General features: G+C 39.3%; 1 protein-coding gene across 1 annotated transcript; it reads right to left on the reverse strand.

The window, feature by feature from the left end:
• Positions 1-1331: 1331 nt before the first annotated feature.
• On the reverse strand, positions 1332-13672 carry ATP6AP1 (ATPase H+ transporting accessory protein 1). The gene is made up of 10 exons (XM_026711372.2): positions 13538-13672; positions 11577-11703; positions 10885-10959; positions 8720-8913; positions 7292-7332; positions 6395-6480; positions 5146-5381; positions 4217-4264; positions 3069-3303; positions 1332-2183 (listed from the first exon to the last, which is right to left on the reverse strand). The coding sequence occupies exons 1-10, from the start codon at positions 13633-13635 to the stop codon at positions 1974-1976; spliced, it is 1350 nt and encodes a 449-aa protein (XP_026567157.2). The 5' UTR covers positions 13636-13672; the 3' UTR covers positions 1332-1973.
• Between the last annotated feature and the right edge of the window lie 1399 nt (positions 13673-15071).

Genomic DNA, 15071 nt, shown 5'->3' on the forward strand with positions numbered 1-15071 from the left:
TCCTCCATCCACTTTTATATAAACAGGATTTAAGAAACCAACTTTTCCCATTTAATATGAAATGCTGGTTCCCAATATAGTTATAGTTCTGTGTCCTGGCATTTACAAAGAAAGATGTCACTAAGTATCACTGATAGACTGGCTACACAGAACTGTACTAAATGTTTAACAATGTGCTTTTAATAGTGCTAAATCTAATTAGGATACTTTGAAATTATTCATGCATTGTTAAGTGTGATTTACTTGCAACATGTTTCAAGAAGTTTTTTTTGTAACAGTGAAACATTTTTTCAAATGAAATGGCTTCTCAAATGCAACTACAACTGGGAAAGGAAAGAGATATTTGTTTCCAATACCATAATACATGTAATGAACTGCCTTTTTTGTTGTTGAAGTACATTTCAGGTGCTATATCTATGTCAATAGCAAGAGCTGGAAGCAATGATAAATGTTAGAGCTGTATGAAACTGATGTCATACATGAACTCTTTTTTTTTTCACAGCCTACATGCCCCTATTACCAGGACAGTGAACTAATTTTTACTCTTCCTTTACATACATTTTTACAGATCAAAATTAAATTTTTCTCATTGATTTTCTTCTATCAGAAAAGAAACTAGTTATCAGAACACTGATGGATTTTGTGTTGCAGCAATAAAAATTTGTCAACAGATCATTAGGGGACTGGGTATGGGCAAACACAATGAAGGTCCTTTTAACTCCTGTCATAATTACTGATACTCTTGCAAACTGTTGTCAACTCTATCAATTTAGACTTATTGCAGCTTTTTATTAACCGAATAAAATCATTTGAAAACTATGGATGTTCAATTGTTTTTCTTAAAATTGATTTATAGATCTTTTTAGCATATTAGTATTTATTAGGCCCTCAATTTAGTTTTGAAAAGTTAAATCTGTTTAACCAAGTTAATATTAATCAGTTAATGACATATCATTTTACTTTACTCTTATTTTAAAGATTGTAGTTATACCTTTGATTCCACTTAAATATCCTTTAATCTTTTCTTGATTTTAATTTTACATTTCTATAATGAAGTTCTATTAGTCACTGGCCAATGAGTGTACTTCAATTGATCTTTATTGTGAATTGACCACTTGTAAGAATTGATTTTAAGCAGAGGGCTATTAAAATTAATCCAAGACTCTAAGTTGCTATCTCCTGCCTTAAGACTTACCTAAAAAACAGTATGTCAGAATACAGACAATAGCATTCATAAGTGGCATCTACAATAGATACTGGGAGTAAAGAAAGATATGTTTTCCATAAATCCAACTAAAATTTAAGGTGTTTTAACATGCACACTACACAGATTCAACTCTCTCCTTTATTTGCATCTTTCAGATTGCTGGAACAGCAAATGGGTCATGGGAGGGAAATCCCACCCAACCTGATCACAAGCAGCACAAAGTCCCAAATACTTGAGTTATCATAAACAGAACTAATCACAAAAACCACAAATAAATAAAGACGATGGGGAGAAAACTATTTGAAATACTGCAGTGTGGGTGCAAATAGGGATCTCGATAAGGCGAGGGGAAAAAAAACATTCAACAAAAATAAGAAAATGTACACCACTTTACATTACAAGGTAAGGTTATTTCTGTCCACTAGAAATGTAAAGGGAATGGTTGTTTTCTCTGAGGAGATAAAGCTTCAGCAAACTTCAGCGTAGATATTCTCAGCAGTATGCAAAACACAGGATGTCCATCTCTATCCAGTACGGAAACAATCTCTCTCTACTTACAGCTTGTCTCCAGGAATATTAGATTGAGGGGAGAAGAATAAGAGGAATTTGAGTCAGGGAGCAGCTATACAAGGTAAAGGTCCAGGACCAAGAAAAATTTAGTACATCATGTTAGGGATTGGGATGATGACTGATGGGATAGGCAGAATAATGGTATACACAAGCTGGTCACTTTTGTCAATAAAATGAGATTCATGTGAACCGACCACTATTCTGTCTGGGGCACAGAGATGGTAGGCCCCTTATGATCATCAAATCGGTCCATAGTCTTGAGGCTCATGATCATGTGGAGGCCATAGGTGAAGATAGCGACAAGAAGCAATGAAGTGAGCAAACCCATCCATATTCCAGGAGAAAAGAAACCAGCACAGTCGCTAGCATCAGAAAATGTTTCATTTATCAGTTGGTAGCTTTGGATCTGCAAGGACAGAGAAGATTGCATTAGTGTTGCAGGCTGGTTTAAATCTCCCTACATCTCGCTATATTCCCAACAGGATCTTAACAAATTCCATTACTACAGTATATAGAAAAAGCTCTAGTCCAGTGCCATTTACAGAGTCTTATCAGAAGTCAGAGGATGTGGGAGATTGACCTTGATCCCTGGCTGCCAATAAGAAAGCAACCAAAGCCTTCTTACAAATACCAGAATAATTTATTAGAAAGGTGGTCCATTGATACAAGCATAAAATGAGACATTTCTGGAAAGGTGGGACAGCTTGGCTTTACAAAAGACTGGGGGTTTTCTGCAGGGTGGGATTCTACCAGTTCGCACCTATTCTCTAGAACCGGTTGTTAACATTCTAAGCATTTGGAGAACCGGTTGTTAGAAGAAATTGGCCTAATCCTGTAAGGAAGGCAGGAAGGAAACATTCTGGTGTTGCTTACAGAAACTGCCTCCCCATTAACCCTTATTACATTCTTGGCAGGACTAGACTTCCTGTCTCTGGAACTTCTCTGAAGTTTTTTTCCCCTCCTTTGCTGGTAATTTGCTTGTGTGGAGTCATGGTCATTCAAAGTTACAATGGCACTGAGAAAGGCACTGAAAAAAGTGACCTGACCATTTTTCATACTTACGACTGTTGCAGTATCCCCACAGTCATGAGAGGCCAGGCGAAGAGATGCGTGCCTTGATGTGAGTGATATTGAGTTGACCATGCCCACCCAATAACATGACCACCAAGCCACACCCACCAACTAAGCCATGCCCACAGAACCAGTTGTTAAAAAATCTGAATCCCAACCCTGGTTTTCTGTCACCCTTTCAAGCCAACTAACTGGATGTATTCTCCCCACTCAAGAGTACCTGAAATCTCAGGATAGTCAGATCCCACTGGGTGGCATTTTTGGCAGGGAACAACATGCCCCCCAAAGATGGTTCACTGCTCACACAAGCACAGCTGAAGGAATAGTTGGTAGGGGCTGTGATTTGGGTAACATTAAAGACAGCAGGTGGGTCTCCAGGTCTGACCAGTTCCACAGTGTGGAGGACAAACCAGTTCTGCTTAGAAATGGAATAACTGGCATTTGTCATTAGAAATCTGTGGGGAAACAGAAAACCAAAAGAGAGGGGGAGGGGGAGAGAGACCGGGAGAGCAAAATAAGTACAAATAGTCTGGATAGTTCTTTAACCCTTAGTAATAACCCCTAGCAATCCTCTGGGTCAAAGTTTTTATTAAGCTAGACCACAATTGCCTAGTAGTGGCATTTTCTATGTCTAATATAGATATCACATATCCTATATTCATTAAAACATTTTGTCTCCCACTTTACATAGTTTCTAAAAATGCCTTAAAATGTTCCTCAAGCCTTAATACTACTGCTAAAAGAGAAAAGGTAGCCTGGTATCTTAATATTTGGGGGAGCGGTGTGTGTGTGTGTGTGTGTGTAAGGGCTCCAGTGGACAGTGTGGCTCATATATATGGACTGAACCAGGAAGTTCTACTTTTTCTCCATTTTGGGGGACGAGGATACTTAATAGAAGCTCCATTTTAAAAAATGTATTAGGTTTAGTTTAGTAAAGATATTGTTTCTGTATATTGCCCCTTCAAAATGGTAGGTAACCATGTCACCATTTGGCTACTGTAGTAAAAAGGGCCTTTAAAGATGAAAATCTGAGCCAAGCTAAAACTCTTGATGTCCACACAGTTTTCTTGGAAGTCACAGAGGGTAGGTAAGAATAACTTAAGGCTCTCTTTGTCTATGAGACCTCAGAAGCAACACTGGAAAAACTACAAACAAAATCTAAGGAACAAGACCACCTGTTTTAGAATATTAACAAAAAGACTGAGCCCTTCCATGCAAATTGTACCACAAGAAATAATGAAATTTCAACTCTGCAGTAGATAAGAGAACAACCTGGTGATTTAACTCCCTGATTGAAAAAGACAAGTAACAACTGGTAAAACATATGCCACTCTAAGAACAGGATCTCAGAAACTGTGCCAACTTTACCTGATTTTTAACTCTTTCCCATTTATGTTTTTATATTTCAGTGCCAATCTATGGAGAGAAAGCAGAGTTAGTTTTTATTTATTTATTTAACCAGCCCCAAACTATACATTTCCTGTCCATATTTAGTAAAGACTTATATAACCTTCATGTTTAGCTAATGCTGTCCAAATGTTAAGTATGATTCTAAAATAGTTTTTGATTTATGGCTGCAATGGAGCCTGAATTTCAGTCATACGTTGTGGTTGTGTTGAGGCACCATGTGAACAGATTTGATTTTACAACTATTTTTATGAAAGTGGTCATTAAGCAAACTATGTGGTTAAGTGAATCAAGCATATACAATGTTGTTTTTTGCCATTTTCTGATGGCAAAAGGGTGGGATGGGGTGAGGTGCGGCAGTCACAACTTTGAAGATGGTTCGTAAACAGCTTTTTAAAAGTCCATTATAACTTGCATCATTAAACAACCAGTCATAAATTGAGGACTATCCGTATGCCAGTTTAGAATTTGGCATGGCACAGAAAAATCCCAGATATTATTTTCCCCAAATTGGGTGTATGTGTGTTTACATCTCACTCATAATCTGTAAAATTTGAGAGAAACCTGGGGGCAAAATGCAGGTAGTTGTTGATGTGAAGCAAAATGCAACAATCATAATGATACAGAAAGGCCAGAATTCAAGATTCTCCAAACCCATCACTAGCAGAAGCAGAATCACAACAAATGTTTACAGATTGACATGCCAGCTTGAAGGATTCAAAGGTGAATCCTTTTTTTTTTTTTTTTTGGTAAAAGTGCACACAACTTGCTCCTCCAATTCCTGGCAGCCAGTAACTTCCCACCCCACCTATATATACTTTCCTCAACAGCTCATATTATCCCATCACTAGAACCTCCCCATCATTCTCCCAGCCCGTGCCCCTACTCACTCAGAAGCACTGAAATTCCATACAGACTCTTGCACATCAACTGTAGCACTAGGCCCAAAGGTTAAATTGGTTAGGTCAAACAGTGTGTTGTTGATGGTCACTGATAAATTGCTGGCCCAAAAGAGTATCTTTGGGGTCCCAGTTAGCGGGTAACGAACAGGTGCAAATGCTGTCTCCGTCTGAAGTAGTTGTCTACCTAGCTTCTCTGGAGCCATGTCAGAAACATCCCGGAGAACCTACAGGGGAATTTTTCCTTCTTCATATGCTGTATTATACAACCAGTGTTTACCAAGACAGTTTACAAACAGAATTATAATACCATACATTAAAAAAACCCCACCAAAAGTCACTTTATCAGAGAGTGAAGAGGAAAAAATAAAGGTGGAGAGAATGCAATGGGGGAGGAAAGACTTAAGGTTATGCTTTGGGTTTGCAGACAAGGATATAGCTCCCTCTGCTCTCCAATGCTAGCTCTCCAAAAGTTACTATCAAAGTATTTTTATAGCAACGTCAAGGAACATATTATCAAGTATTCAAGGAGTAATTGTATTTCATTAACTGCTACTGAATCTAAATGAATTTTTAAATGGACGTTGCTTGGCACACTCACTCCTTATAGCACAGGTTCTGGAGCACCATTAAGAGGGGTCACGTGGAGCTCTCAGGTATCTGAGAAAGAGTTGCTTTAGAGAACTAGATCGATCCAAGACCCAGACTAGAAACAGGAGACCGTGTTTCATCCAGTCTTAAGCACAGATGACTTTGAATCAGTCACTCTCTCTCTCAATCCAACCTACCTCACAGAGTTATTAGTGTGAGGAAAACAAGAGGGAGCATTATGTAGCTTGAACTGCCTATAATAAAGGCAACAGCATAAAGATGGTAAACAGGTAAATAAATGCTCCCAGACATCCATGCAGGCATCCATTTTCTGGACATTTTGCTTTGGCACAGTCCAATTTAACTCAGTCTCTCTTATTGCTAGTTCTTTTAACAAAAAAACTAATATTTTTAAAAAGTCTTAAAAAACCTTTTTTGTTATCTTCCTCCTCATTTCACCGTATCTTTGGGTATAATTTAATTATCGCTATGTTTTACTTTTCTTTGACATTTATAAAGTGAACCTTGCACCTATTATTATCAAGCTGTCTCAGACGCAAAGGCAGCCAATTACTGTGATTCAGAGAACGATGTATTCCCAGGAACCAGGGAGGAGAGCAAGAAGAGAAACTACAGAAGGACAGTGTACCCTGGAAGGCCGCAGAGCAGTCAGGATGGCTGTGTAGGGAATATCCTCTGACTGAAGAGCGCTCAAAACCTGCCCCAGGATCTCATCTGCAGGAAGACATTTTGTTAGAAGGGGAAAAAAATCTGAAGGCATAAATAAACAGCCCCGAGAAAACAGCACTTCTTGCCTTCTCTGAATCTGGCCCAACCTGCATGCCTGCTCTTTACCTCCCTGCTTCACATAAGGCTGCTGCTGTCCCTTGTCAGTGAGGACTTTCCTTGGGACTGTCTTTTGCATAAGCTAGTCCATACAGCAAAAAGCAAACCGCTGTAAGAGTGCCACACACCTAGCTACTATAAACCAAACACAGGTAGTCCTTGACTTACAACCATAATTTAGGAGCAGTATTTCTGTGGCGAAGCAAGATGGTTGTTAAGGGAGTCCTGTCCCATTTTACAATCTGTTGTGCCACAGTTGGTAAGCAAATCACTGCAGCTGTTATGTGAATCGTATGCTTGTTAATCAAACCTGGCTCCCCCACTGACTCTGCTTGTTGGAAGCCAGCTGAGAAATTGCAAATGGCGATCACATGACGCTGAGATGCTGCAACCGCTGTAATTACCCGCTGGTTGCCAAGCGCCTGAATTTTGATCATGTACTGTGGGGGATGCTGTTATAGTCATAAGCAGGAGGACTGGTCTTAAGTCATTTTTTTCAGAGCCATTGTAACTTTGAATGATCGCTAAGCAAATGATCACTAAGCAAATTGCTGTAGGTTAAGAATACCTGTACGAGCTGATCCTAAAACCAGAATCCCACACCAGGACATTCCAAGCAGGTTAGCTTTGCAGGCCCACCCGAAATGCTATCAGAAGGCATTCTTCCCCAGTGGATTAATGTTTCCAAGCTATTGCTTACCATTGCTGGTCAAAACTTCCTTTGGGGCCATAAGACTAGAGCTGGAGAAGAAAGGGGGAAGGAGAGAGGAAGAGAGAGATTACAGCTTGTTAACAAAAAAAGTCTCCAGTCTCCCTTTCTGTGAATCTAGATTCTTCCATTTTACACATAGTTCTAGACTTGGAACAGTTCGTTTAGTGACCATTTAAACTTACAATGGCATTGAAAAAAGTGACTTAGGACCATTTTGCACACTTCTGACCATGGCAGCATCCCCATGGTCATGTGATTTACATCTGCATGCTTGACAACTGACTGATATTTGAGGGTTGCAGTATCCCACGGTCATGTGATCATCTTTTGTGACCTTCTGACAAACAAAATTAACGGGAAAGCCAGATTCACTTAACAATGGTGTTACTAATTTAACAACTGCAGTGATTCACTTAACGAATGTAGCAAAAATTTGTAAAATGGGACAAAAGTCACTTAACAAATGTCTCATTTAGCAATATAAATTTGGGGTTCATAAATTCTGGTGATAAGTGGTAACTTCCTATAGTTATCAATGATACTCTATACTGTAGTTGGAGAGAGAAAGTTTAGCCTAGATTTCCAGGAGCCACATTGCTTCTCACTACCTCACATAGAAGGGAGTCCAGATCAGCCTTCTGACTGCAGTGGAGAACAACTGAAAAACCTGAAGGAAACGTGACATGCATGTGTCCTGATAGATATGGGGAAGAAGGCAAAGGGGAAAGTATAAGAAGTGAAATTCCAAGATAGGCTACACAGAGGGGAAATAGAAACTGCAGAATAAAAGTTGAGAGAAGTCGGCTTTGGGGGAAATGAATACTATGAGCTGGATCCCACAAGAGTAAGAAACAGCACCAGATTATCTGAATGTTAACATGTAATGATCAATAGGAAGCTGTTGCTCATGTAAAGGATTGGAAAACTGATTGGAGGGAAAGATATGAGAGAGCCATTAAAGAAATTACACAGCCCTGAAATAGAGGGAAGGATGAGAAAGAAATTCAAAATATTTTAGACTTGGGTTAGCATAAGAGAGAACAGAGAAAAACTTGAACAAGCTTTTCAAGATTGTTGTCAGGCCTTTGAAATAGGCCAGGTCAAGAAACAGGCAAGGCAGGGATTCTAGAATTAATCTCTATTGGACAAGAACAAACTCCTGAAAGCTCTCTCCAATTTCATACTAAACAACATCAAGGTGGGGTTTATTTTGAGCTCTTTTCTCCTGCCTTCCTTTTTTTTTTCAGGACTGGATAATCTTATTCAAATTCTCTCATGCCTTCCCCAAAGATTTTCAATGCATTCCTTTATCACCTACAGCCCTGGGGATGAATCTTGCAAGATCTGCGTGCGCATGTGCACAAGAGGGAGGATATCACAGTAACAAAAAAAGGGACCACAAGACTGAATACTTACCCAGTGGTATAAGGCAATCGCACCATCAGTAAGGCAGGAAGGCTGGCATTGAGTCGCAGCTCCTGCAAGGTGTTCTGGTCCACGTGAAGAGGTGAAACGCCCAGTTTGGCCTTCAAAAAGGCAGGCACAGCACCAGCTGCAAACCAGTCGACAGAAGGAAGCACCAAGGAAGAGGGAGCTGTTCTTAAGGCATTCTAATGGGAAGGAATGAAATAGTCAGTTCTATGCCCAACAAGGTTTCCTAAATTATGTTGTTAATAAAAAGATGGGCACTTTTTCATTATCTTGAGCTGCCACTGTGCATCTTTTAGTGTTATAATATTTTGCTTTTCAAACAACTACTGACCCATATCAATCCAAGCCATGGCCAGAGTTTACTTTAAAGTTCAGCATTCTAGTCTAATATTTCAGCATTGATTTATAACTGGTGGCTTAGTGACTATTTGAAGTTAAAATGGACCCAAAAACGAGACCCGTAACATGGATTCAAAGTCAGGACTATGATCACATGACCAAACCTTGGGGACTTGGCAACAGGATCACATTTATGACCATCTGCAAAGCATCACATGATCACATTTTATGACAGTTTTGCCCCAAATTGACAATTATTTCTGGATTTTGTCAAAACTGCATCATAGCAAATAATGGGTTCACTTAATGACTACCTTTATGACTGCTACATAAAAGGTCATAAAATTAGGTTGGTTAAGTGACCATGGGCAGGCTCTATCGCAGTCATAATTCAAGGACTACGTGTACCATAGATAAGTTATAGGAAAAAATATATAATTTCAGAATTAAGAATTAAATGTAGATTAATGGTCAGGGGGCAAACGCATCCTTCCCCGAATTCAATACAAGTACCATAGCCAATTTTTCATTTATTACCAGGATCTGGCAAGAAATCACATCAGTAATTTTCAATGACCAGCTGTCTATAAACAGCCTATTGTTGCATGCAAGGGTTAGGGTTAGGAAAAGAAAGGATAAAGGAAACATTTTAAAGCTTCCATTTGTAATTTAGAGTCTGAAATAAATAGCATTGGCATTAAAGTACAAGGCTTTCATTTGTCGTTGTATATTCCAGTTTATTTATGCAAACTCATATGTGGAAAATTGTTTACTTTTACATGATTTTGAATTTCATACATAGAAAAACTAAATTAGATAGGAAACAGCCCCTTATTGGGCCTAAGTCTGAATATTTCCCCTTTTAAAGTGACATGAGATCTTACTCATTCATTAGGCTGAATATGTAATTAGATTTTAAGACTATAGCTGGAATTTAAATCAATTCTGAATGTTATCTCTTTTCCTTCCTAGATGCTCAAGACTGCTAGTGAAAGTTCTCTCTCTCTCTCCAATTAACATTTTCTCACATACACCATTAGCTTGAGAGAGTTTGCAAGCTATACAACTGAGAGAGAATATGAATACAGTTCCCAGGAGATCCTGATCAAACATACTTAAAATAAAACACACCAGTGATCCTGCTGCTTTTTATTAAACAAAACGTCAAAACGGCTTCTCTTCTTTTTTCATTTTATTTAATACAATGGAATGACCTATTTTTCTGGCTTCCAAATAGCTGCCAAATATTTGAGAAACAAGAAGCCATTCCAGCTTGTAGTACAAACCAAAAAGGAAATGAAAAGAAATTGTAACTGGACACAATGGAAATGTTAGTTCTATGACTGTATTTTAAGATCTTTTTAGTACTTCTTGGAAACAGTGGCCCAATGGAAAAACTCTCAGAATGAAAACTCAATTCAGGGAGTTCAACTCAGACTTCAGATGCAAGGTTAAACTTCTATCCTGAAATAATTAAACAAATGCATTGTATCTGAAGGAGTGCAGCTAATGCAATCAAATATATGTTAATTTTCGAGTTGATTTTATCTCACTCATGAGATTTATGATACTACACAAATGGAACAATTAATATAATTTGATATAATTTAAGGTTTAACTGACACGCAGCAGCAATGGATTCCCCTTCCCCCAAACAGTACTTTAAATAAGATTTCTCTCTCTCTCTCTCTCTCAGTATACACTTATGCATATACATATACAGAGATATATGTTGATGTACCCAAATACATGCACAGTAAGAGAAATGGGTGATGCAGCATAATTTATAACCCTCAATTATTCTTGCTCACCTCCAGATTGGGGAAGGCGCTATCTGGCTTATTTCCAAATACTCCGCCATATGCTGTGAAATCCTCAACGCTAAGCTATAAGGGAAGACAAAATGTTTTAAACCTCTCTCTGAACAACAGGGCTTTGTGAGCAGCATTTTTAACATTTTATATTTTGAAAAGAAGTCACCTTGATTTTAGTTCAAACCTACAGAACAGATAAAAAGAAAAACAGGCAAAAGGAAACTTTCAACAGAAGCTGTTGCTCCACTTTAGGGAGAAGCTGCATTATTATTTTCTTATCATGTTAATATGGCAAGGAGAAGAGAAATACTCCACCCTACAACAATGGCCAACAAAGATCCTGATAAATGCAGTGAAGAAGTGATCAAATGTCACAATCACAAGGTTCCCAGTATACATGACTAAGCTAAAGAAGCTTCCTTTTATTTCCATGTGCGCTCTCAAGAAACAGGAAGCTTCCCACACACACACTGAATCCCCAAAAGAACCAAAATCAGTATACAGACACCGAAATAGATACCGTAGTATTATTAACTACTTGTAAAATGGTTATTTCCAAAAGATTTTTCTACTCCTATAGGTTAAAATAGGAAGGAATTAGCAGTCTACATGAACAGGCCAGCATGCAACCACTGGCAAGGAGTGTCATAAATACAATGAAAATGAAGAAGCCTGTCACCATAACTTACTTTCTCCTGAAGGAACAGCAATACATTGTGAGGGCCGCCGTCTACTGCCAAGTCCAGTAAAGATGCAAGCTGAGCTTCTGTCACCACATGACCCTCATGTGGAGCTGCCAAAGGGGACCACAAGGAGCTGTACTCACAAGACAGAGGGGTGGGGAGGAAGTCAAAAAGAGAAAAGCTACACTTTTCTTTCACAGGAGCTTTTATCTTTCTCTTACAATATCAGTGTCTTTTCCAGCCTGCTGTGTACTGGACTTCAACTCCCAAATAAATCCTCGACAGCCTACTGGTAGGCTGTTACAAGCACTGATGGTCAACATATCCAGATGACACTAGTTTAGGGAATGAGGCTGACACAAATAGAACATGCATGATTAAAACTAGCATTTCACTCACAAGCCAAAAATGAAAGGGTCTGTGAGCTTTTAGGTTCATATTTAGCAACCTGCTCAGTTTCTACAAGTACTGCATATCCACTGGCTTAATCCCATCTTTAATTCTGTATCTGCTCATTGAGAAAATTCCTCTAGTTTGAGTTGCAACAACAGTAAGGTGAGAATGTTTAGCGGCCATGATAAAAGACCAAAATAATACTTTACTATATCTTTTATGCACAACCAGGTTTTACTCTAAAAAGTAAGTCTTTTGAGGGGAGAAGAGAATCTCATACCAACACAGTCTCACAGAATTTCTAAAATATAATAAAAAAAAGTTTGTCAAAGTTTCAAAAATATTATTTAAGACTATTGAAGTATAGGTGTAAATAGAAACCCCATCACATCACCTGGTTGGTTTGTTTTTGTTTTTGCATTGCATTTTAATATGTTCCTTTATTCATTGCAATTGGTCAGAATACAATTATATCTCCCAAGGCAAGGCAAGGGCACTAATAGCCCAAAGGGAAATATAATCAAATGAGGGCAATGTCTTTTTAAAAAAAGAGCAAATAATGAGGAATGTAGATTCTGGTTGATATATCAAAATGAAAATTATGGAAAGGAGAATGGAAAAACCAGCCTGGAATAATGGTCTTCTCCTGTACCTAAAAACTGATGGGAAACTTCTAAAGGGGTAGAATATCCTTTTTGGGTACACTGAAACACTTTAACAGAGATGCAAAAAAAATAATAATCCTACAGCTCTAGAAGTCTTCCTTGAAGCATCAAACTTTATTGATTGCTTTGGGGGAAAAAGCCATTATATATAAATCTAATACTTTGCCCATGCAGTGTCAGAAATGTCACATTGGCACCTTGGAATTAAGACATAAGTTATAAACAATACTTTTGCCAAAGTTATAGTCTTGTTGGTAGAAACTATTAATACCACAAAACTAAGCTATTCATTACTTCACTTCCCCTTAACATGATAGCACCTCTAGAACTATTTTTCACCCTATATTAGCACAGCACATCTCAAGAGCTCCAAAATCCGAAGGACACTGCAGATCAAACAGACTATTGTATTTCACAATATTCTTCCAGGGCCATATAGCAAAAAGAGGGGATTTCTTATTGTTCCCAGAAATATAGTGATCCCCCTTTGTATTGAGGAGACCCAAAATTACACTCAGAGACCCGTTTCATTCACAATCCTGAGCCAGAATAGCTAAGGACGGAATCATCTGCGATCGTGAGACCATCTCAACACGTTTTCCAGAATTGCACATGCAATATAACTGCAGCAAATCAAGACTCGTCTCGAGACAGTGTTCAAGAGGGGGATACGAATACAAGCGTTTGCAGCACGGGTGCTTTGCATCTGGGGAACTTGAAAGGTTTAAAATATCCGTAAGGTGTGGATAAAGGGAGCGATCCAGAGGAACAAAACCAAAATAAAAAGACTCGAGTGGCTATCCACGCAAAGCAATCTCAAACCCCATCCCTTCGGAGGCTTCGATCCCCCGTGACTCTAATCCCCATGACCTCAATTACCCGCGTAGACTATTCCAGAGTCCCGCATACCTGTGACTCGACCAAGCGAGCAAGGGCACCTGTCCCGTATGCGCGGCCACCAGCCCCAGGCTCAGCAGCAAAACTCCAGCAACCCACCGCAACGCCATTTTCCTTCCTGTTCCCTTCACGAAGGGTTCTTCTCCTGCGTTCCCGGCCCGCTGCAGCCAATCAGGACCCGGAAGGCCGTTACCGGGTTTAAGAGAACATCCATTTAGAGGACGAGGCGGGACCTTCAAGAGCCAATGGGGATTTTCTTTAGGCTGCCTGATATTTCCTTTCCCGTGATCGGGAGGCTCTTCCCAGTTCAGCAAAACTCGATTTTGAATAGAATAGAATTCTTTATGGGCCAAGTGTGGTTGGACACACAAGGAATTTGCCTTGCCTGTTTATAAAGTCCGTAATCTCTGTGAAGCGGACTTTGGGTCAGGCGGGACGATTATTATTAATATTATTTTAATAAATACAGCCAGGGGCACGGAAGTAGTGGCTTCCACTCCAAAGACTGACTCTGGGGCTTCCTCCAGAATAAAATAGCGTAGAGTAGAATAGGCAACATAGTCTTGCGCCCAAACAGCAGGACACGTGAATTTTGTACTCGTGAGGGGGAAAAAGTGTCAGTGTCGTTTAAAAATCCCTGCCCTCGTTTCCAGATGGAAAAAGGAGGGGCTTTTGGGGGGAGGTGAAAAGAAGTGAAATGTAATTTTGTTCTCTGCTTCGATTTTACCGATTCCGAGGAATGTACAGTATTAAACACCTTCAGAGTGGATTCTTCCGTATGTGGAGGAAATTACATTATGCAGAAATTATATCTTCGTATATAATAACAAGCAACTTGTTAGCGTGGATGTTGTATCTATAATCCCCAAAGCCTCCCGTCATTAACCATTCAGTGAGTGTCAACGAGTTAAGAATTCTAGACTGAGTGAAGAGAGAGAGAGCTAGGTTTAAATTTCCCTTCCATCAAGAAATTCACTGAAAGATTTTGGGCTTGTATTACTGTATAGATAGTCCTCGATTTACAAGGCTTCATTTAGTTACAATGGCATGGAAAAAAGTGACTTATGGCCGTTTTTCACATTTAACAACTGTTACAACATCCCCATGGTCACATTATCAAAATTCAGACACTTGGCAATTGGCTCATAGCTGATGGTTAGTGTCCTTGGGTCATGTGATCCTCTTTTGTCACTTTCTGACAAGCAAAGATAATGGCAAAGCCAGATTCACTTGTTAGTAATTTAACAACTGCAGTGGTTCACTCAACACAGGAGTGTCAAACTCGTGGTGTCATGTCATTACGTGATGTATCGCAACTTTGTCCCACTTTGCTAAAATGGGGGTGGGTCAGAGGTGGTATTCAGACCAGTTCTGGAGAACCGGTAGCAGAAATTCTGAGTAGTTTGAAGAACTGGCAAATACCACTTCTGACTGGTCCCACCCACATCTATTCTCTGCCTCCCGAGTCCCAGCTGATCAGCTGGGTCTTCTTTTGTTGCCCTGCACAGGAGAACAGAGCTGAAAGCAGGTTAGTGGGGTGGCAAGG

Source organism: Pseudonaja textilis, chromosome 2 (assembly GCF_049901715.1).
Source record: "Pseudonaja textilis isolate UNSWEBS1 chromosome 2, rPseTex1.2, whole genome shotgun sequence".
NCBI classification, from domain to species: domain Eukaryota; kingdom Metazoa; phylum Chordata; class Lepidosauria; order Squamata; family Elapidae; genus Pseudonaja; species Pseudonaja textilis.

What these genes read in the sequence shown, in the direction of transcription:
- ATP6AP1 (XM_026711372.2), bottom strand. Translation starts at nt 13,635, where the DNA reads ATGGCGTTGCGGTGGGTTGCTGGAGTTTTGCTGCTGAGCCTGGGGCTG. An exon ending in TGCTGTTCCTTCAGGAGAAA is followed by an intron (nt 10,960 to 11,576) that starts GTAAGTTATGGT and finishes CTTCCCTTATAG; the next exon opens with CTTAGCGTTGAGGATTTCAC. An exon ending in GGAAGTTTTGACCAGCAATG is followed by an intron (nt 6,481 to 7,291) that starts GTAAGCAATAGC and finishes GTCTTCCTGCAG; the next exon opens with ATGAGATCCTGGGGCAGGTT.